At 35.3% G+C, this 24,406-nt stretch overlaps 2 protein-coding genes across 2 annotated transcripts; one reads left to right on the top strand and one right to left on the bottom strand.

The window, feature by feature from the left end:
• Positions 1 to 1,512: 1,512 nt before the first annotated feature.
• Positions 1,513 to 6,484, bottom strand: LOC132124312 (C-C chemokine receptor type 7-like). The gene is made up of 2 exons (XM_059535292.1): positions 6,344 to 6,484; positions 1,513 to 2,993 (listed from the first exon to the last, which is right to left on the bottom strand). Exon 2 carries the CDS (start codon positions 2,989 to 2,991, stop codon positions 1,729 to 1,731), a length of 1,263 nt encoding a protein of 420 aa, XP_059391275.1. The 5' UTR covers positions 2,992 to 2,993; positions 6,344 to 6,484; the 3' UTR covers positions 1,513 to 1,728.
• LOC132124324 (receptor activity-modifying protein 1-like) lies at positions 4,631 to 24,383 on the top strand. Its single transcript, XM_059535310.1, has 6 exons — positions 4,631 to 4,662; positions 20,056 to 20,091; positions 22,327 to 22,389; positions 22,470 to 22,499; positions 22,590 to 22,740; positions 23,492 to 24,383. The coding sequence occupies exons 5-6, from the start codon at positions 22,643 to 22,645 to the stop codon at positions 23,733 to 23,735; spliced, it is 342 nt and encodes a 113-aa protein (XP_059391293.1). The 5' UTR covers positions 4,631 to 4,662; positions 20,056 to 20,091; positions 22,327 to 22,389; positions 22,470 to 22,499; positions 22,590 to 22,642; the 3' UTR covers positions 23,736 to 24,383.
• Positions 24,384 to 24,406: the final 23 nt, after the last annotated feature.

Raw genomic sequence — 24,406 nt, forward strand, 5'->3', positions numbered from 1 at the left:
TGCATTTAGAATGATCACAAAATTGAAGATATAGGGGCAGAAAATTTACATATTTATATAATTTCATATATTAAATCAAAATCACACAAAGAATGCCGTCTTTTCCACCAAAAATCATCATGAATATATATATAACAGTTCAGTAAACAAGTTAATTAAGAGACTTGCATTCAGACACCATATTGCCTTTTTAGCTCTATTTCTACAACAGAAAATAATTCCAAACACAGCCACCAAAGCACAATTTTGCGTCTCTGAGCAACGTGACAGTGTTCCTGAATGAATCAACCGTTTAAATGATTCGGTTCAATCGCAATGACTCACTTATTAACAATGACTTGCTGACACATACTGGCCATTTTAATTTCACATTTAAAGTATCTTTTGATTTTTTTTTTTAATAATTAATTTATTATCATTTCAAATGAGTATTCAACATTTTATGTCTTGTATATCAAAACATTATTCATGCATTTGTAACTGCCTTCTTGTCCTGCACTAAACAGTGTAATACATCTAAATGCCACTTCCGATGAATCTTCTGCATTTCCTCTGCATTAAAAGATGAGTTTGTTGATACTGATTTGCCTGGTAACAGCCCAAATGTTTTATTATTCTAAATAACTGATTCCTTTAATTAAAAACAACTAGTTTGAGATTAATAGACCTATCCCAGGGGTGTCAAACTCAGTTCCTGGAGGGCCATAGCCCTGCAGAGTTTAGTTCTACCCCTGCTCCAGCACACATATCATGTAGTTTTCAAATAAACCTAAATGATTAGATTAGCTGGATCAGGTGTGTTTAATTAGGGTTATATCTTAACTGTGCAGGACTGTGGCCCTCCAGGAACTGAGTTTGACACCCTTGGCCTGTCCCATTTTTGACTCCCTCCCACTGTTAAAATGTAACTAAGTAAATTTTAAATGAGCTACTTTTTACTTTTACTTGAGTTGATTTTTAGACTGGTACTTTTACTTGTACTTAAGTAAAATGTCATTAATGCAATGGTACTTTTACTTGAGTAGAATATTTTTGTACTCTTTCCACCTCTGATGGACAGTAGACCGTACACACAGCTTCAATGGAGGGACTGAGAGCTCTTGGACTAAATCTAAAATATCTTAAACTGTGTTCAGAAGATAAACGGAGGTCTTACTGGTTTGGAACAACATGAGGGTGAGTTATTAATGACATAATTTTGCTATTTGGGTGAACTAACCCTTTAATATTTTGCAAAGAGTAGCATATTAATAAGACAAATTAAGTGCTGAAAGTTCCATATATTCCATTATGAAATTATAAAAAAAGTTCATTGATATCAGTAGTACTGGATTCAGGTAAAAATAATTTAGATTAAAGCAGAGAATAACACACATACAACACAAGTGTTTATTTTAATGGTCAAATCTGCACATTTATTTACAGCAAAAAAAAAAATTATTACAAAATGATATTCTACCTGAGATAATTCTGAAACACTCCTTTTTAAAAAAGTTTCGTCTAACAGTCTAACATAGTGATCTAAAATACAGAAAATAACATTTCTAAAAAGCATATTATGAGCCTCAGTAAGATTTTATTTATGGTGTTGATTGTACATGAAGCTAAGAAAAAAAAGAAAGAAAGAAAGAAAAAGATCTAAAAGCTTTTGTTGTACATGCAACTATGTCTTATTTCACTTTTAAACCAACACGTGATTAGTTGCAGATCCTCTGATGTGCAGCTAAATCACTGATGACACCAGCTTATAAACGAATTCATTTTATCAGATGTAGGTGTTGGAAAAATGAATGTTTCAGCTGTGTTTGCAGCAGGTGTGTTCGGAGCAGGTGTTTTCTTGACGGACAGGTAAGTAGATGGGACAGGTGAAAGTATGGTTGGTGCTGGAGACGATGGTGTAATGGAGCTTCCGTTGTCATGCTGAAGTGTTATATGGGAAACACACGCGCACACACACCCAGCGTCCGTCAACAGCCTGATAATGTCATTTCTGAATCTGACGCCAACAAGTGCATAGAGCAAAGGGTTCAGGCAGCACCTCACGTATGCCAGATTGTGTGTTATGTTTTCCTGAAGCTGGAACTTGGTCCAGTCTTCGCAGCGTTGCGGAGTGGGTGTGAATATTTTAATCAGAAGCACCACAGTGTAAGGAAGCTGGAACAGGAGGAAAAGAAGCACCAAAAGTGCCATCAGACGCAAAGTCCTCTGTCTACGCCAACAGTTGCCACCGGAACGGATCAAGACGCGTCCAATCGCGCCGTAACACACCACCATCGCCACGCAAGGGATGCAGAATCCAGCAATCTTTGCCATCTGGGCCCACAGCTTCCATTTACTCACTTCATCACCCCAAACTTTCATATCACACAAGAGGACGTCCGAACCCATGTCGTTGTCCACTGAGCTGAAGCGCAGGTCTGGAAGGCTCAGGAAGACAGAAGTTACTGCGACTCCAAGCGCGGACATTGTGCTGTAAAACAGCATCCCAGAACTCCTCTTACGCACGGTCCTGGTGCGAACCACCACCAGATAGCGATCAACACTGATGCACGCCAACAACAGCAGACCTCCATAGGTGTTGATGGCATACATACCACGGTTTAGCTTGCACAGCCCCTCTCCATACTCCCAGCTACCGAACAGCATCTCTCCCGTCTGTAACGGAAGAGTCAGCAGGAGCAGCATGTCGGACAGAGCCAGGTAAAACAGGAAGACGTCAGTCATGCAGCGTAGACGTAGACGGCGGTACCGTGCGAAGGTGGCAATGACCAGCCCGTTTCCAATTACACCTAAGAAGAAGACGATGAGGAAGACCATGGTCTGGACAACAGTAATGGCAAGCTCGTGCTCTTTGCTGGCGACACACAGCTCAGCGACTTCAGTGACGTTGGCATCCGTGAAAGATTCAATATCAGAGTAATTGAGCTCATAATAATTAGTGGAGATAAAAAGTGATGTTAAATCTTCTGTAGTTGAATTAACGCTCTCCATACCTGTAAATCATGGTGAAAAGTTCATCAGGTTATCATATTTGATACATGAATTTATAAGGCTTCTAAAGGATCAACATGATCAAAACTTGTTGTCGCTACACTCTACTACATGCATTTTAATTAATAGCTTTAGCAAGTAAAAGGCTAGTATAACTGGTCTTAATTCATTTTACGTTTTGGCCATATAAATAGCCTAACAACTGAACCAAACTGGATATTTTGCTTAGTAAAACTTATGTTTTCCCATATTCTCAATCTACTCTATCTTAATGGGCTATAAATGCATAGATGTATCAAATATGGTATAAAACACATGTATTTTTTATTTTATATTTTGTGTAAAGGTGCAATTAACATTCCGTTTTAAAACAAAACAAATTAAAGTCAATGATATTGTTGTTACAGTTTTCCACCACTAGGGGCTCTTGAACGTCTGGTTTCATGTGAACTCTAATCTCTGAACTGAAAACGTCAGGATAAGGTTTAGAAGATGCTAAAAACGCTAAAGTGAAAACGATGATTTAATCAAACATTACACGGTTTTCATGCGTTTTTAATAACCAGTTTGGCTTAGTTAGACTAAATGAGTCATGTCAGTCATAATTTCACATGTGGGATTTAATGAAGGCAAAAATTAACTGTTTCCTTGCATATGACTGAAGCAGCAGAAGATACAAGCAGATATATTCTTAAAAATAAAGGTCCTTCACAATGCCATAGAAGAACCCATGTTGTCTATATGGTTCTATGAAGAACCATTAACATCTGAAGAACCTTTCGGTTTCACAAAATATTCTTTGTGGCTAAAGAAGGTTCTTCAGATTATAAAAAGGTAAGAAAGAGATGGTTCTTTAACCTACGTATGACTGAATGGTTCATTGTGAAACCAAAAATTGTTCTTCTATGCCATCGCTTGGAGAACCTTTTGAAGCACCTTTATTTTTAAGAGTGTTAGTCAAACAGATTTAGTCAATTATTGTGGATTTTTTTAACAACAGGCTATTCCTAAACACATCTTTTGCATCTCAGTGCAGCTTTTCTGTAATAATTTTTGCATTTATGTGAATTTGATTTTTGCATTCTTTTAGTACAAATCATACACAAAAAATAGTTTCACTGGGGATTCACTGGTGTTTGCATTGGTTGACCTTTTTGCCAGTTGTTGATTTCGTTTTCAAGTAATAAAAGCCTTATATCTTGTGGTGTTAGAATGAGTTTCTTTCAGTGAAAATGATGCGTAAGTTGATATTTTCTAATCCTGGTCGTGTCTCATTCAGTCCTGTGGGGTTTTTTAGTGAGTGATCTTTTTCTTAGGAAAGTTGTGGACGTAGCTTATAGTTTAATGCAACAAGCAGTTTCATATATACTGTATATAATATATATGTATGTATGTATGTATGCATGTATGTATATATTGGAAGGTACTATATAATTTTTAATTTTTTATTATTGGGTTCGTGATTAATTAACCTGTCAAACAAACAAATTAAATTTGAATTAATAAAATTAGATTTCTAATAGTGGCCGAGTAGCATACATTATGTAACTTAAGATTTTACCTAAAAAAAAAAAAAAGCATAATCCTGCAAGAAAAAAAAAAGATTGGAAAGTCTTGCGCAACAGACAAGACTAAGTAACTCTCGCCACTGTGCTGCCAGCTCCGTCTCATGTGAGTTTGGTGTTGAATGAGAGCACAAATATCAGTTAAAAAATCTTTAAATAACGTCTGGGATGAAATTGTACTCATTTCACTACTCATTGCGTGCCACAACCAGACAGTCGTTGGCGTGAATCTGACATTCAGCTCGTGCTTTTAGTCAGCATCGCGTGCCAACGCGCTTTCGTGAGGAATGAACCCCTTTTTTTAAGCAGAAGTGAAGCTATAAGAGCAGAGTGAAGGCTATTTGTTTTTGTTATGCATTTGTGCAGAAAACAGGCTCATGTACGTGTCTCTGCATATGAGGAGGAAGAGAAACCGATTCAACTTAAGACTGGATCTTATGTTTAAGTCAATGGCGAGTCTGCATCAGAAACAACCGTAAGCTTTTAAACACTTACTAAATTAAAACAATTTTAGATAACGTTATAATACATCGAAAAGTATTTTAATAAGAAATTTCATTAATTATTAAATTTTTAACTTTATCATGCTAAACTTTTTTTTTTAACTCTTAGTGGTGAGTTGGCTTTTGAAGGTGTTGATGCTGATAAGCGATAAAGGTTTGTCATATGTTTTAATGCTTTGGCATCGTTTTAATGCATTATTTATGCAGATAAACATATTTAAAATGAACTTAACACGATACATTTTATCAGTTGCAAAAATGAAAAAAAAAAATTGTGACAAAGTTACATTTTGATGTATCCAAACATTGGCATTCTTATTGAAAGACGTTTTCTGTCATAATTGATCAGTTAATCGATTTACAATTGTCTTAAAATGTTTTTTAATATACTTTCTCTGTATTATTTGCTCTGTAATTAAAGTTATCAACCCTTTAATGACCACGGTAAAGAGTGGGTGCAATTGTTACCTTAAAGTGGTATTTTCACCTGATTTAACCCATAAAATTTGGTTTTGTTGGTTCAGTGATGAAAAATTATATTTTTGACTTTAATAATTAATTTAAACATTACTTTTTTGTTAACATAGGCCTATATACATAAATAAAATATATGCATAAAATATATACATGAACAATGTGTTTATTTATAATTTTGTTTTTATTAATGATAGTATATAGTCTTATCACACTTTCTACACTGATATCTTAGAAGGTATATTACATATAGTTTAATTATATTAGAAAAAAAAACTTTTTTCACAAAGAAAAAAAAAAATACTACTTTTAATGAAAGATCGGTGAGGTGTTAAGCTTGAAAATGTGGAAAAATCATAAATACTCGATGCAGATGTAAATATATATATATATAGGCTAATCACAGTTTCATGTAAAAAAAAAAAAAAAAAAAAACGTAATAGTATGCCATGTTTTGTTAAAATGTCATAGACATTATTACTAGAAATATATTATCAAAAGTTTTTGTTTGCAATGAAAATACTATAAAACATTATATTATGTCTGCAAAAATAAAACATTGTATTTTAGGGTAATTCACAGATATCAAGTCAGAATTGAAAGCATTCAAATTCGATCCTGAATACTTGAAATCTATCTATCTATCTATCTATCTATCTATCTATCTATCTATCTATCTATCTATCTATCTATCTATCTATCTATCTATCTATCTATCTATCTGTTAAACTTGGGGTGTGTGGGCATCTGGAACCCTGGCAAGTTTTAAATTTAATAATACCTGTGCAGGACTAACCATTGTTGACTCACCTCTGAGTGCACGTCTTCAGGATCTCTGCTGTTATGAGTTTTGTCTGTAAATCAAGACCTCAGTGGTTTCTCTGAACGCCTTTGCTGTTTGGGGGCCAGTGTCACACTGAGAAAAAACACTGCCTGGCATCTATTTTGACTTTCACGTCTTTGTTTGGCTGACTTTGCATTGCTCCACATTTCACACCAAAACACATAAAGCATAAAAAAAACCCTGATAAACATCTCAGGAGGAGGCGTGTTTAAGAGTGGCTAGTGTTTTCTTGATATAGCACTCTGAGATGGTGTTGCATGAAAAACCAGAATATCTGAGAGACACAAGCATGTGAGCAATGGTGAAATCAAATGGTTATTAACGCACATCTTTTATCATTTCTTGTCATCGCTGTGCACATTGCACATTTCATTGCATTACATTAACATGACTTCAGGACATTTTTCACTTCAATCTGAACTTATCTCTGTATTTTGCAACATGAAATATTGCAATAAGAAGATTTTAAAGAATTTGCTCAGCTCAGAGTTAATTTTAACATTAATTAATTAGGAATTAGTTAATTAATTGTAGCCTTGTAGCACAATGTATATATATATATATATATATATATATATATATATATATATATATATATATATATATATATATGTAATTCTGTTTTTGCATAAATTTCTACATGCTATTTGCTGTATTATGTAAGGCTGTTTAACAATGATATTCACCAGTATGTTTGACAGCAGTTCATTGTGAGTAAAATGTATTTTAAATCTGAAATTAAACATGTTTGCCATGCATGTTGATTGTTTAAATGGTTTGGATCTCTTGGGTTGGTCTTGAGTTCAGCAGAAAGTCATACTGGTTCCCCAAAGTGCAGACCATGTAGGTTATATTGTGGTTATATTGTAGGGTTTAATCAGTGGAATCTGAGGTTGAATCTGGATGGGTGTGTGAGTGTTGCATCAAAACACAACAACCTTTTAAACTTGTAGATGAGAAGAGGTATCTATGAAGAAAACAATCACTTAATTGGCAGTTATGACCAGTTAACTGAACGTGATGCCTTTTCTGTTTGTATCTTTGTTTTTGTGTACACTACATGGAAGTGTTGTGCATGTTTTAAAATGTAATTCAGTCTGGGTAAATCCTGAAGAGGATTGTGAAATTCAAGTGATTAAAAAAAAGGCTTTTTCTTCTCTTTCTTTCTCACACAGTGCCCTCCACCTTTTCTGTTTCCCACCCATTTCTCTGTTTTGTTTTGAGTAGTTTGTGGTTGGCAGAACGTTGATGGGTACTTAATGTTTACTTGAAGCATGCTGTAGACATTTCAATAGAAGCGTGCACACATGCATACACACACATATCACATTTGACCTTGTTTTGGTTGTGGAAGTTATTGGGTTTTGTATTAAGGCTGCAAACTGCAGGCATGAGGTTTTCTTATTATTAAATATAAATATACTTATCTTCATTTCCATCGTAAGGCATTATTAGCACACTCTCAATGCAAAGACTGTTCCAAGAAGTTTAGTTGTATTAAAAAAATATGCTACGGTCCATCTTTATTGAAACCCATTTGAGTATCCTGTTCCTGTGGGGAGTGCTGTTGAAAAAATAATTAAAATAGTTGGCAGGTTTAAAAGTTTCAATAACAACAAAATGACAGTTTAATCACTTTAACATTAGACAAAAGACACCTGGAAGCTACTTTGCATGTGGGCACTTTTATTTCAACACAATCCTTAATGAAGCACATTTGTGCTTTGATGCATTTTTTTTTTAATTGCAAAATTAGGTTTTATGTTTGCAGTCTGCAATTCTTCGCTTTACATGCTTTATATTGCTTAATATGCTTTTAAAATAAATTGTGTGAGATTTCAATCATGTCGTTAGCATTAGTGGTGAAATGGTATACCTTGTTCTTTTGAACTGGTATTTTGTGCAAAGCTTCAATTTTGTATTGGTAGGCTACCAGATGCGTTATTGAGTGAAACAGGAAGTATGCTCACATAGTGCAGCTGGACAATTTCCGATCTAAATGATTATGCATTGAAAATGTTGTTAACATCTGTAGAATGTTGCAGAGAGTGAAAAATTTCGGAATTTTCATAGTGACCCAATTTCATTTGTTTTTACTTTATTTTTTTACATATATATTTTTTTTTTCGTAGCCATTTTAATTTAAATGTTTTTATTAAAAATATTTGTTATTGTTGAAACATGATATTGTCAGTCAAATGCTAATCTAAACATTTAAATTTGTTATTACAAATTTTCATGTTTAGAAAGTTGTTGTCTTGAGATCAGGATGGGTTTGTTCCTCTGTCAGAATCACTAGTGAGATGACTGTTTGTCATGTTTTACAGACTGAGTGTGGCGTTTAAAGTGTTTTATTTCAATTAGTGTTAATGATCAATGTATACATATCAAATCAATTCAGTTCAATTCACTTTGTCACATCTAGGGAACATGTGCAAGGAGTGAAAATGCATATAAATCATTGCAATGCAATAGCAATACAGTAATTTTCAACCTGAACCTACACACAAATACATTACAGTAGATCAAAAGGGGCAAATTTTAACTACGGTAACTGCATTTTAAGTTCACTCAAGACATTTATTTAGCAGATGAATTCTACTCTAAAAATGCATGAAAACATTTGTCTTTGAGATTTTACAAATACCTAATTTTAGTCCGTTTTTACCACGTAGTCAAAATATACAAATAAGCAAAATTTCCTACAGCGTGCCTGCTTTTGACTGGGGTTGGGTGTTAGTTTCACACCCTGCTGTAGTAAGATGCCATGTTTTCAGATCAGCACTTTTCCCTCATGCTGTGTTTTGTTTTGTTTGTTCATTTTATGCTTTTTTTATTCTAGTTTTATTTTGTATCTGGCATCACTCTAAGCATTTCCTTACAGATACGGGCTGCTGAATGCATACATGCACACACTGTTTCTCAGTGTACTGGATGCCATTCAGATAACTGTGCTCAAAATAAAGATACTCATCAGTAGGGCAGCTTTTTGGTTAGTTTGTGACAGGATGTGACACATGTTAGGTAGTGGCAGCATCGCCAAACCAGCTATGGCCCATTTCCTGTGAGTTATTTGCAGAAATAAGTCCTGTTTTTTATTTGACACTGTGCATGGAGTGTTGCTGGCTTCATGTCAGAAATCTGTTTATGTGAAAGAATCTGTACAGTTGTCCATCTTAAAAAGTGACAGAGAAACAATAAAAACATTATGCATACAGACCTATTTTAAAATTTAACAAAATGCGACTTAATTAATATATAATTCTACTAGTTTTTTTTACTGCTTTGTCCGGTGTGAAGAATTTTGGGGGTATTTTGAATTAGGTAATAATAATAAATAAATACAAAGTTTTAAATAAAATAAAGATTACTGAAGCACGTTTTACAGGAAAATACTATTTAATATCTATAACTATATATAACTAACTAATCTATAACTATACTAAATACTAAAATTTTTTGTTTTTTTACCTCAAAATTTCATGTTTATTGTCTTATTGCAGATTCTTTGTAATTTGATTGTGAAATATACTAGGAATTTTTTTTAAGTACCTTGCATTTTTATTTAATCATAATGTTTTTCATTACAAATTATATTATCAACATAGTGAGTGAGTGTCCCTGGTATTTGGTTTTTATCTCATAACTTCTTTCTGTTTGTCTATGTTTATTTTCAAGTTTAAATACATTAAAAAAAAGTTTACAAAAATGTACATTTTCATTGTAGACTTGTAAACCCCACTATAATATTTTATTTTATTTTTTCTATTGATTTTGACAGTTTTTAACTTTTAAAACAATACAATCAGCAGTCACGCTAATTTATTTAAAGTAATCTTTATTCTAAAGTATTCTTTAAATAGATTCATCATAAGAGTACTTTCAGTTATTAGGATTTATATGAACAAAAAGTATAAATTAAATCAGTTCTGTTGGTTTGTTGACAGTAAATGACCTTTTAGACAAAGTATGTCAGGTCTTGTTGCATGACTACCTCTCGTATGTTCTCCACAAACAGCATGCAACCTCACGCAAATCAGCCGCGTGTTTTATGTTCAGATATAGATGTAAGGGCTTGGAGATCCCCTTATGACACATATTTGGGCGGATGCACAAAAACTGCATTAACACACAAAATAAAAAAATTTAAAAAACTATTTTGTGCTGCTGAGTTTGGCGATGAAAAAAAAAATACAATTTGAATATTCTTGAGTCTTCTTGAATTTATAGTTTCTGTAAAGGACAGAAATGTTCAGCAGAAACGTTTATATTTTTGGGGTAATCAATGAGAAAAAAAAAACTGTGTGCCAAGAAATTATTTTATCCTGCTGTTTGTGCTGGCGACATCATGGAGTTTCAGTTATTGTGTTTTATTATCTGAATTTGAGACACAGTTTTAATAGAAGTGATTATGGCAAAGCTTTCTTCTGCAATCATATTGCATTTCTTCGTTAGAAATCTGTCTATAGAAAGACTTAAAAATGAACACAGCCGACTTCCGCTTCCGGCCGAATGGAGTGAGCAGCGAAGTTAGGCAGCTCCGCAAAAGTTTTAACAATTTAAATATCCTGGGTCAACGAACATCGCCCTTTGTCAGCAATTCACTTATAAAAATAATTTAGGACAATATTTGATATGAAGGGCACTCGGAAATACACACAAAAAACTCTCCAAGCCACACCCGCACCAGTTGGCACTGTTCCGGTTAACGACTCTGCTAACAAGGCCTCAACCGGCACTGCGAATGCTATTGCAGCACAGGCTGACAAAACCCCGGCTAACACTGCTCCAGCTAGTGAAGCTCTGGCCTGCTCACAAGATGAGGGCATGATGGCGGAAGAAGAAACGCCTCTTTCTGTGGGAATATTTCGAAGTGAACTACGTGCATACCGCGAAAATTTAAAGAATGATATTAAAGCGGAAATCGAGATTATGCATCAAGATATACGCAAAGACATCACATCGCTACGGGAGGAAGCTAAAGCGGATATCAACACGCTCCGAAACGAACTTTCACAGAAAATAGAAACATTGCACAGGGCCCACACTGAAACGGCAGACACACAGAGAGAGATGGAAAGATCTCTCTGTGATGTTTCGGACAAAATAACCGCCATGGACAAAGCACACGCAACCTTACAGAAGGACTACAATAAACTGCAGGAAAAATACATGGACCTGGAGAACAGAAGTCGCAGGCAAAACCTACGCGTAGTGGGAATTAGCGAAGAGATGGAGGCAGGGAACCCAAGCCGCTTCATAGCAGAGTTTTTTTCAGAAGTGCTCGGCGAAGAAAACTTTGAATCACCAATCTTGATAGATCGAGCTCATAGAACCCTGGCCCCTAAGCCCCGAGCAGGAGAGCGCCCGAGAGCGATAATAGCTCGCCTACACTACTACACCGACAGGGAGAAGATTCTGCAACTATCCAGGAGAAAAGGCAACCTATTTTACAAAGGATCACCTGTACATATTTTTCCGGATATGAGTCCAGAGGTCAGCAAGCTGCGAGCTTCTTTCAACCCGGTTAAGGTGAAACTACGCGACGCTGGAATACCCTACAGTCTGTACTACCCGGCAAAGTTGATCATAACGATGGGCAGCACCAAACATTCCTTCACTGACCCGCGGGCAGCTGAAAACTTTATCAAAACCCAGGCCCCAACTGCACAGGGAGTAGAGGATTAAAGGTATTTGAGTATTCCTTTCAACATACAATTGTGATGCCACCAAGGAAAACATGCTAAAAGACATTTCTCTTTTGCCTGTAACACATGTTTTAGAGCAGGGGTTTTCAAACTGTGGGTCGCGACCCACTCGTGGGTCACGGAATGGAACAAGGTGGGTCGCACAAAGTCACTTGGCTGCAGCTAATTTTGCGTTTCAATGACACACAGACACTAACACAGTTCAGTCTAGGGCTGCACGAATGTGACGAGTGGGGCGGGGCCTAGTGCCATGGGAACAGAGCTAGGCCGGTGGAGTGATTGGGAAATGAGCAACACTCACCGGTCTCAAGAACCACGGAGGAGATCGGAAGGATACAAAAGAGGAGCGATGACAGTGAAGGACGAGAGAGGACCAGGCCTGGGTTTTATTTTGTGTTTGTTTTTTATTTGTGCACGGCAGTCATCCGTGAGGGGCTGTCGCGCTGTTTTGTGTTTATTTGGTTATTAAAACTTTGTTTGATTGTCCGCCGGTTCCCACCTCTTTCCACGAAGGAGTCATCGAGGCGGTGGGCTGGAGTGAGTTCGTCCGTCCCCCCGGCAACTCACTCCAGCCCACCACATCGAGCACCCTCGGCGGCAGACTCCTTCGCCCTGCTCGATGGCACTGCGGATTCACCCCAGCGGCGAAGGATCTTCGGCAGCGCGCCCCTCCTTCCTCCCTGGCTTCGGCACCAGTGTAAAACATTAAAATCTTCACAATCACAGGAAGAAGGAGGCGGGAACTGGGAACCCACTCATCACAACGATATAGCCCACCAACATTAATAATGAACTGCAATATCCTTAGTGTGATTTTCAAATTGCAATTAAGTCCGTGTGCGTTGCGTGTTTTGAAGGTCTCAGAGCAATGTCATTAAAAGGTTCAATCGGTCTTTTTTTACCTATTTCACAATTATTTTAATCTCCAAACTGTTTTAGATAGTTCTGCTTTGCTTCTTATGCTTTTCTAAAAAAGTGTTGGATTGTGCTCCGTTCTCGCCGACACACACGGAAGGATCATGAATGCAACAAAACACAGCAGCGCAGATTACACTTCACTGGAGTGAGCCTGCTTCACGTTTTTATGGACACTACATATTTTAACGCCAGTAAACAAAAATTAAAACTTGTAAATTTGTAGTGAAATTTTCAGTTGTACTCTAAAATAAAATGGTTATTTTTCTTAAATACTTAATTTCTGTCATAAAAATTTTAAGTAAGATTAGGTTTAAAGTAATTTCACTCGTTGTTTTTTTTTTTTTTTTATATTTTGGTGGGTCGTGAAATATATTACACTTGTCTAGGTGGGTCGTGGAATGGAAAAGTTTGGGAACCACTGTTTTAGAGGATATAGAAGCAAGGTTGATTTGACAGAGAGAAAAGGAGGGGGAAGAAAAATTGTGTTGACGGGTGGAATAACTGGAGGTATGGGGGTGTGTGTATATGCATATGTATATTTATTTTACTGTATTCTATTTTTTTTATTTTTTAATCTATTTATTTATTTATTTTTTATCTCCTACCCCTTTAACGTTTTGTTTATCATTTATTTCTTTTTTATTTATCTATTTTCTATGCATATTGGACAACAATCTGATTTAAATTTCATGTTTAAGGAAGGGGGTAAGGAGTCAAATTTAATTACTACACTAGATTTGATTTGTGTCTACTTTTATTCAATAAGAGTGGGCCACAACTACAAGAGATCTGACCCAGGAGTATATAGTATACAACTTTAGGAGTTAAGTGGTAAGTCAAGTGTCCACGGACTTAGGGATTAGGAACTTAAGGATCTTTAGGAAGATCTTTTTTGTTCTTTGTTTTTACCCTAGCACGTTTAGTTTAGGGATGTTGAAAAAGTTCATATGTTCAGATTTTGTTCTACTTCAGAGGATGTCACACAAGATAGTTTTTCACTGCCATGCATTAATTGAACATGACCAAGGTTAATACCATGTGGGCTAAAACAATTCCGCACAACTTGGTCAAATTTGTGACTTGGAATTGTAAAGGGCTTAATGGAACCATAAAACGGTGTAATATTTTAGCACATTTGAAAAAACTAGATATGGATATTTGCTTTCTACAAGAAACGCACTTGAAAAATCAAGATCACAACAGATTACGCAATAAATGGATTGGACAGATATTTCACTCTAATTTCGGTGCAAAGAGTAGGGGTACAGCAATTTTAATTAAAAAAACAGTACCGTTTATCGCTTCAAAGATAATACCAGACTCTCAAGGCAGATTTATCATTGTCACTGGTAAACTTTATGATAATTTGATCACATTAGTAAATATATATGCGCCCAACATTGATGACGAACAATTTATAAACTCATTGTTATTAAAAATACCTGACATGGACTCTCATCAACTGATAATTGGGGGAGATTTTAATTTAGTGATTGACTCTGACCTGGATAGGTCATCACGGAGACCGGTTACTGTGACTAAAATGGCAAAAAGTGTTAAGAATTTCATGAATACTTATAAAATAATAGATCCTTGGAGAACCCTGCACCCCAACACACGACAATATTCTTATTATTCCCCAGTTCATCAGACTTATACTAGAATAGATTACTTTTTAATAGATAGTAAACTCCTTCAACAAACGAAACATTGCAATTATGAAACATTAATGTTGTCAGATCATAGTCCTCTAACTCTACATTTAACTTTCGGATATAATCAAACATCGAGGATCTGGAGGTTTGATAACAGCATATTATCAAGCAAAGAAGGAATAGAAGAAATAAAAAAACACATAAATTTATATTTATCATTTAATGACACTCCAGATGTCACAAAATTCACCCTCTGGGAAGCACTAAAGGCATTCATTAGAGGCCAGGTAATTTCATGGAAAAGCCTGAAAAACAAGCAACAAAGGGAAAAAGAAACTCAACTAAAAAAAGAAATAACAGAAACGGATAGACAACATTCATCTAGTCCCTCAATAACTCTACATAAGAAAAAGCTGGCTTTGCAGACAGAACTGGAATTAGTATACACTTCAAGAACAGTTAAAATGTTGACCAAAGCAAGGCATAGATATTATGAACAAGGGGAAAGAATGGGCAAGATTTTGGCTCAACAAATTAAAAAACAAACTGCATCAAGGATGATTACGGAAATCCGCACGGATTCAGGCCAAGTTACAAGAGACCTACAGGGGATAAATGATACATTTAAAGGTTTCTATAAAAAACTATATACTTCAGAATCCAAGAAAAACCCCACACTCATAGATATGTTTTTTGATAAAATGTCTATTCCAACAATTAGTTTAGAAAATCTAGAACAACTGGAAAAACCCATAACAAAGCAAGAAATTGAACAAGCTATAAATAGTATGCAAAATTCTGAAGCGCCTGGTCCAGACGGCTACACTTCAGAATTTTATAAAGCCTTTAAAGAGCAGATCTCGATATTGCTGTTAGATGTATTTAATGAAGCCTTACATAGGGGCTCTCTACCTCCAACATTTTACCATGCAAGCATTTCTCTTATTCACAAAAAAGACAAGGACCCCTTAGACCCCGCGTCTTATAGACCGGTGAGCTTACTCAACGTGGACAATAAAATACTTGCAAAAATTGTAGCTACACGACTGGAAACAATCTTACCGACAATCATTTCACAGGACCAAACTGGGTTCATCAAAAACAGACAGTTGTTTGTTAATATTAGGAGATTACTAAATATAATTCACACTCAGGATAAAAAAAATCTACACCCTGAAATTTTACTTTCCTTGGATGCGGAAAAAGCTTTTGACAGGGTCGAGTGGGATTATCTCTTTTCGACCCTGTCAAAGTTCGGATTTGGCCCAAAAATTATATCTTTGGTAAAATTATTATATGCCCAACCCCAAGCATCAGTGCGGACTAACAATATGCATTCAAGTTATTTCCCTCTCAGCCGCTCGACTAGACAGGGCTGCCCGCTCTCGCCATTACTTTTTGCATTAGCCATTGAACCCCTGGCTCTTTTATTACGTGCAACGGAGGAGTTCATTGGGATTAAAAGGGGAAAAATGGATCATAAGGTTTCTTTGTACGCGGACGATCTGTTACTATATATTTCAAACCCTGTTAAATCTGTTCCTGTGATAATGGAAATTTTGAAAGAATTTGGAGCAGTATCAGGTTATAAATTGAACTTATCAAAAAGTGTCTTATTTCCAATTAATTCTAAAGCCCGTATGAATACTAATGTGTTTAATATCTTTCCCTTTTCAATCTCAACTAAATTTAAATATCTTGGGATAAATATTACGCAGGAATATAACGGCCTCTTTAAGCACAACTTTTTGAAATTATATGATCAAACGAAAAAAGATATAGATTCATGGAAAAATCTACCACTTTCATTAGCTGGTCGAATAAATATTATTAGAATGAATGTTCTGCCTAAGTTTCTGTTCTTGTTCCAATGTATTCCTATTTGGATAGCCAAGGCATTTTTTAATAAATTAGATTCCCTCATGTCATATTTTATATGGAACGGAAAAACTCCAAGAATCAAGAAAATGTTCTTGCAAAGACCAACTTGCCAGGGAGGAATGGGATCACCCTGTTTCCGACGTTACTACTGGTCATGTAATATCCGCTCAATGTCGTTTTGGTTGTCCACTCAGGGGGCTGATTGGAGTAGGATGGAAAATGAAAGCTGTTATCCCACCTCGTTAAAAGCATTACTTTATTCGGCTTTGCCTATTTCAAAACAAAAACTTGAGAACCCAGTAGTTTCTCATTCAGTTAAAATCTGGTCCCAGATTAGGATGCATTACGGATGGAGGGGTGCGTCAGCTTTAAGTCCATTGATTAATAATCATACATTTCCTCCATCAGTCTTAAATATGACATTTCTTCAGTGGGAACATAAAGGTATTCAATGTTTAAAAGATTTATTTATTGAAAATACATTTCCCACATTCAAACAATTACAGAGCAAATACAGATTGGAAAGTAAGGATTTCTTTAAATACCTGCAGATCCGAAGTTTTGTTAAGGGCTTATTTCCGTCTTTCCCTAATCAGCCCCTAAACTCTGCAATGGAAACAGTGTTCTTGTCTAATCCATTTCAAAGAGGGCTAATTGCTAAAATCCACAATGTGCTATCACAGGAAGAAACAACACCTACATTGGACCATTTGAAAAGAGCCTGGCAAGATGACCTAGGGGTGTCTATTACAGACAATCAATGGTCAAAAGCCCAAAGAAATGTTCATTCTACCTCTGTTTGTATTAGACATGGTCTTTTGCAGTTCAAGGTGCTACACAGAGTGCATTTATCCAAATTAAAGTTGTCAAAGATGTTTCCTTCCATTAGTCCTTCTTGTGACAGATGTTCACAAGGGCCAGCTTCTCTTGCACATATGTTTTGGAATTGTCCTCACATTACGACCTACTGGAACACTATATTTCAAACCCTTTCCAAGATTTTGAAAAAACAGCTTAAGCCAGATCCAATTTGGGCTCTTTTTGGTGTGAAACCAGTCAATGTACAACTTTCGGACACCCAAAACAGCATGGTTTGTTTTGTGACCTTGTTAGCACGGAGACTGATTCTCTTGTGTTGGAAACAAAAAATGCCCCCTGCTCACTCAGCCTTAATGAAAGACATAATGGGTCATTTGAAATTGGAGAAAATTAAATACTTGTTAAGGGGGAAGTCTGAAATATTTTATTCAATGTGGCAAACCTTCATGGATTACTTTGGTGAGAATGTTTAATTGATTGGCTTAGCATGGAAATAGAAATGATGCCCTCTGATGTATGTTGTTTGTTATTGTGTTTTTGTCTTTCTGTATTTAATATGTAAAAAACCTCAATAAAGAGAATTAAAAAAAAAAAAAAATGAACACAGCCAACTAATTAATAAGAATATATTTTTCTATTTCCTGGAGTGGCTTAGTTTTTCTTCTTTAGCAACAATGCACTCCAGGTGCATCTCATCGTGAAAATTAGACATCTTTAGCTATTAAAATGTATTAAAACTGCAGTGTGCATTATTTGAAATTGAGTTTGTGATTTTAAGTTTATTTACTCATCTTGATGATAATGCTTAATTACACTGATTCTTTGTAAATATTGCATTATTGTAAATAAAAAATTGCACAAAGACAGAAAGCTTTATTTATGTCAGAATACTGTGTGTACATCAGATAGTTCATCAGATAATTGTGAACAGGGTCGAACATAAGAGAACAACTGTAAAAAAAAAATAATAATTCAATTGCTGTACATTACATAAATTTCTCTTATGTATTGCAGTCTGCAACAGACAAAATTGGTGCTGGCCACAGAAATTCTTCAAGAAGTAGTAACCTACTGTATAGGTTTACAGATAGAAACTAGGAAAGGTGTCAGTCTGAAGGAAAGTATTATAAAAGAAATCAACCAACCTCTACAGTTCAAGTCACACCTGCAAACCACAAGAAGCTGCTTAGAGAGAAATCTAGAGTGTTTTTAGTGAAATAAATGATTTATGACTCAAAAAGTGGCCGTAAAAAAGATTTTTATTCCTTTTTCAATACAACATTACAACATACAAATACAACATTCTTAAAAAAAAGAATGTTATATATATATATATATATATATATATATATATATATATATATATATATATATATATATATATATATAATTCAAGGCAAGTTAAGACAATTTTATTTAAATAGCACATTTCATCCACAATAATAATTAAAAGTACTTTAAGTAAAATAAAAGAAAATAATAATAATAATAATAATAATAATAATATTGAAATTATTGGCTTTAACACCCATGGAAGCTTTCCATAAGGTTCTTTATAGACAAAAGACAAACAACGGATGACTTATGATTTGTTAAAATTAAAATAGGAAAAGTAAATAATAAAAGTTGATTTATTGTAATTTCTCTTAACACAGTAGGAGTGTAAACTAGAATGATGTCTCTGAAACCACTTAAAACACATGTTAGCCAGCAAATCTATAAATGGAAATAGCAGTTCATGCAGAAAAACCAAATAGCTTTTTTACAGGCTTTTAACCCTCCTGTTGTGTTGGGGATTTTTTTTTCTTAATTACTTGAAAATAGTTAAACTATTTATTTATTCTTTACATTTTGTGATTTTTTTTTGTCATGCAAAGATTCACCATGTCTGTTTTGGAAAGGCTGTACAAAAATGTTTACCACCCCATTGACCCCCATTGTGTTCATGCAGTCGACCAAAAGTCAACACTTTGAAAAACTCAAAAGATTTAGTTAAAAACAGAAAACAATAATTGTAGCTTGTCAAAGACCAAAATATGGCATACATAAAACATTTATAAAGATTAAGACGCTTAAGAAAAGTGTGTGAAATTAATAACTTATCAGAACAGGAACTCAATAGATCTGGCTCCAATATGCAATCACAAAGCTTTCCACTAACTGGAGCTACAAAGAAATGTCTTATCCTATCCTCAAACTCCCAGCGGATGGGAATGGGTGGGGTGTTTTCTTTAGCCAAATGCACCAAACACAACACACACACACCCCTCCGCTCTTTTGTTTCTCCCCTTAAATGCTCTGGCCACAGCTGACCCAAGTCCATTTATTCACCCTCCCTCACTCTCTCCACATAGTTGACATTTATCATTTGTCTTGCACAATGTTTTATCTTTTTGGACTACTTTTGCTCTTGCTGGATCCGTCTATGATCTGTGGTAGGAGATCTTCAGTTTAAGATCTAACATAAAGCATGAGATTATCTGTATGAACGTCTGACAGCGATGCCACTGCTCTTATATTTGGAAATTATCTGGGAGACATGAAACATATTACAAGCTATTCAGTGAGCTTCGCTACTGCTGCACTAAACATTCAACCTCTTTGCAATAGAATAGATTTATTATAAAAAAGTTGTAGTGTTAATGAATATCTGGTAGCAACATGGATGATCATTAAAAAGTTTATCTATATTCTCAGGTCAAACGACGCAAGATAACAGAACAGAGTTTGAAGGTAAGGGACTAGCTACTAAATCATCTCTCAGTGAGGAAAAAGTCATTTTTATATCAGTTATTTATCCTAGACATCAACAAAGAGAGAAATGGAAGCCTGTTTTCACCACAGAATAAAAAATAAGGTAATTGTAACTTTTTACTGTACAATCACTACTTTGTTTCTTGCAATTTTTAAGTTTATATTTTGCAGTTCAGACTTCTCTTCACTGAATTGCAAATTTATATCTCACAGTAAATTCAAGTTTATACCTCATAATTTGTCAGAATTGCGAGGGGAAAAAACCTCATTAAGCTTTTAATAAAGTAATTTTTTAAAGGGAAAGGGAATACATTTTTTTATTTTTTTATTCTGTAACAGAAATAGGCTTCCACAAATCTAACGTGTCCCAAGGGTTCAATGTGCGCTCAGATCTGTTTTTATACAGTCTATGGCTCAGATATGCCAAGATACCAAATTCTGCAATCATACTCCAACATTTTCATCTATGATGTTGATTTTATACATCTATACTCTTAATGCATGTCAGTATTGTCTTATTCGTCTTTTTATTGAAGAAAGCTTTGAAAATCATCTCAAACTATTTTAATGTTAATAAATTTACAGGCGCATCTCAGTAAATTAGAATGTCGTGGAAAAGTTCATTTATTTCAGTAATTCAACTCAAGTTGTGAAACTTGTGTATTAAATCAATTCACATTTAACAAAAACATCTCACAAATTAGAATACTTCATAAGACTAATAAAAAAACATTTTTAGAGAATCGTTGGCTTTCTGGAAAGTATGTTCATTTACTGTACATGTACTCAATACTTGGTAGGGGCTCCTTTTTCTTTAATTACTGCCTCAATTTGGTTTGCCATGGAGATGATCAGTTTGTGGCTCTGCTGAGGTGGTCTGAAAGCCCAGGTTTCTTTGACAGTGGCCTTCAGCTCATCTGCATTTTTTGGTCTCTTGCTTCTCATTTTCCTTATTGACAATACCTCACAGACTCTCTCTGGGGTTCAGGTCTGGTGAGATTGCCGGCCAGTCAAGCACACCAACACAATGGTCATTTAACCAACTTTTGGTGCCTTTGGCAGTGTGGGCAGGTGCCAAATCCTGCTGGAAAATGAAATCAGCATAATCAAAAAGCTGGTCAGCAGAAGGAAGCATGAAGTGCTCCAAAATTTCTTGATAAATGGGTGCAGTGACAAAAAACACAATGGACCAACACCAGCGGATGACATTGCACCCCAAATCATCACAGACTGTGGAAACTTAACACTGGACTTAAAGCAACTTGGGCTATGAGCTCCGCAGGTAAGACGCCTCTGACATTGTCTGTGGTTCAGGAGTGGCTTAACAAGAGGAATACAACAACTATAGACAAATTCCTTGACACGTCTGTGTGTGGTGGCCCTTGATGCCTTGACCCCAGCCTCAGTCCATTCCTTGAGAAGTTCACTCAAATTCTTGAATCAATTTTGCTTGACAATTCTCATAAGGCAGTGGTTCTCTCGGTCGGTTGTGCATCTTTTTTTCGACACTTTTTCCTTCCACTCAACCATTCTGTTAACATGCTTAGATACAGCACTCTGTGAACATCCAGCTTCTTTGGCAATGAATGTTTGAGGCTTACGATTATGATTGTCTTCTAGACAACTGTCAGATCACTAGTCTTCCCCATGATTGTGGAGCCTAGTTAACCAAACTGAGAAACCATTTTGAAGGCTCAGGAAACCATTGCAGGTGTTTTGAGTTGATTTGCTGATTGCCATGTCACCATATTCTAATTTGTTGAGAAAGTGAATCGGTGGGTTTTTGTTACATGTGAGCCAAAATCATCACAATTAAAAGAACCAAAGACTTAAACTACTTCAGTCTGTGCATTGAATTTATTTAATACACAAGTTTCACAATTTGTGAATTACTAATTACTAATTACGAGTTGAATTACTGAAATAAATGAACTTTTCCACGACATTCTAATTTATTGAGATGCACCTGTAAGTTTATATCAAAATTCTTTAATTCTCAAAGATGGAGATTCATACAGTTAAGGAGGGACACTACTGTATTTTAATGTCATATTTTTATATTTTTCTTCTGTGTATTTAATACAGAAATATTTTCAGATTTTTTTTAAATGCCAATGAATAGTGAATAGTGTCTGTTCACACTATATTGTATTGCATTCATAATAAAAATGATCAAATGTCATTTTATTCATTCCGTAATGGTCTTTTCTCCAGATGAGAGTATCAGAGTCAAAAATGAAAGTGTACAGCAAGAACTGAACAATTATTTTAACACGGGTATGTAATGTCTGCATTATTTAAACTTGATCTCATCGCATATACTTTTGACATTCATAATGACATTTTCACTTTTTCAGAGGGACCCAACATCACATATGAGGACAGTGGTAAGACAGTTTTGTGATGCTTTATGTGTGAGCTATTAAACTTCACTAGATCACTTGTTATCAGCTATTAAAAAATCTCTTGTGTCTCAGAGAATTTTCAGACTCAAGGTTTTCAAAAACGCTTCAGTCACTGTCAAGAGGAGATGTTGAAGTATTATTGTAGAAATTGCTTTGAGATTTTCAGTGAATCCATGAGTGAACTTGGAAAGGAGAACTGGTGTATTATGGAGATGGTGATAAGGTAAGCCAGAAATTCAAACCATGTGACTTTACTTAAAAGGAGAAACTTCTAGAGTAGTATCGTATTTTACTCTTTCATCACATTTTGGGCTAAAACAATGCTCAGTGCATACTGTATGTTTACATAAAAATAATATGCAGTTTTGCATGTGCATCACAGTCTAGAGCTAACAGTTTTTATATGTGTAGTGCTTATATTTTCATACTGTATGCACAAGTTGTACTGAGAAATGACAAATGTTGCTTAACTACATACTGTATGCATAAAGGAAGGAAATGGGCAGGGAAACAATTGAAGGATGTTTTTAAAAGAGATTAGATAATCTTGAAGCCTGTTGCTGGCAACTTAGAGGACTCAGAGACCTTCTGGTCCATTAAACAATGAGAGACAGATCTAGATAGATAAGAACTGTTGTTGTGAACCAGAGTGATTTTGCCACTGTTTTCTGCTAAATACTGTACAACTCACTTTAGGACAAATTCATAAGACAACAGTAGCACTACCTACATTTTAAAAGTTTGGACAGTAAATACAACAGTATTGTGAAATATGAATGCAATTTAAATTTTATTGACTCTCTCTCTCTCTCTCTCTCTCTCTCTCTCTCTCTCTCTCTCTCTCTCTCTCTCTCTCTCTCTCTCTCTCTCTCTCTCTCTCTCTCTCTCTCTCTCTCTCTCTCTCCCTCTCTGTCTCTCTCTCTCTCTCTCTCTCTCTCTCTCTCGCTGTCTCTCTGTCACATGCCTATGTCCAGACACTACAACCAGTTAACTATGTGTATCGAGATCGTATCCAATATGTCAGATTGCTTTTACCCTAATCGTGTTGTGGAGCAGCAGTTTGTGAAGATACACCAGCAGTACTTCAGCCTTTGCAGCAATGAAGAGGATTTACTGGATGCCCCCGCTGGAGTCGTGCTTGTAGCCACTCTGCTGCCTATCCTCCTCATACCCTTCATAGTGTACATTGTGGTCTGGAAGAGTAGTTTAAGGGACTGAATGCTTTTACATTATCCCAGAAAGTGATAAAAACTCTTTACTCACCCTCATGTCATTCCAAACCTGTGTGGCTTTCAATCTTCTAAAGAAGATATTTTGAAGTTGTTGTTTTTCAGAGCAATGAAAATGATTGGAATGAACTTAGGGTAAGTAAATGAAGACTCAGTTTTTAAAGCAAGAGCCAGCTTTAAAGTAAACGTTGAATGTATACAGTTCATGTGGCTCACAATGATGTAAATAAAATACACGCAGTGGGTGTGTGATTTTTCTGCACACGTATAACTAAGAGTAAAAGAGTCTGATATAATGTACGATTTGTGATCATGATATTAATATACTGTGACACTGAATTTTTAATTATGAAATACTGAATGCATGTATCCTGCTGTACTTTATTCTGTTGTTGAATGTCAGTTTACAACTATTCGTTTAAGTTTGAAACTTGTTCAACAAATGTATATCTAAAAAAAAATTAAACAAAATATGAAGGGCTTGTTTTGAATACATTATATAAGGATATGCATAATGTATGCATAATGCCTTATAAAAAACATTATATTATATATCTGTGTTGCATCATCTGTGTTGAATAATCATAACTACGGTTATAATAATTCCTAACTCTTTGTTGTTTTAGGAGTGCAATGTTTTATAACACATAATGAATGGGG

This window comes from Carassius carassius, chromosome 42 (genome assembly GCF_963082965.1).
Source record: "Carassius carassius chromosome 42, fCarCar2.1, whole genome shotgun sequence".
NCBI lineage: Eukaryota > Metazoa > Chordata > Actinopteri > Cypriniformes > Cyprinidae > Carassius > Carassius carassius.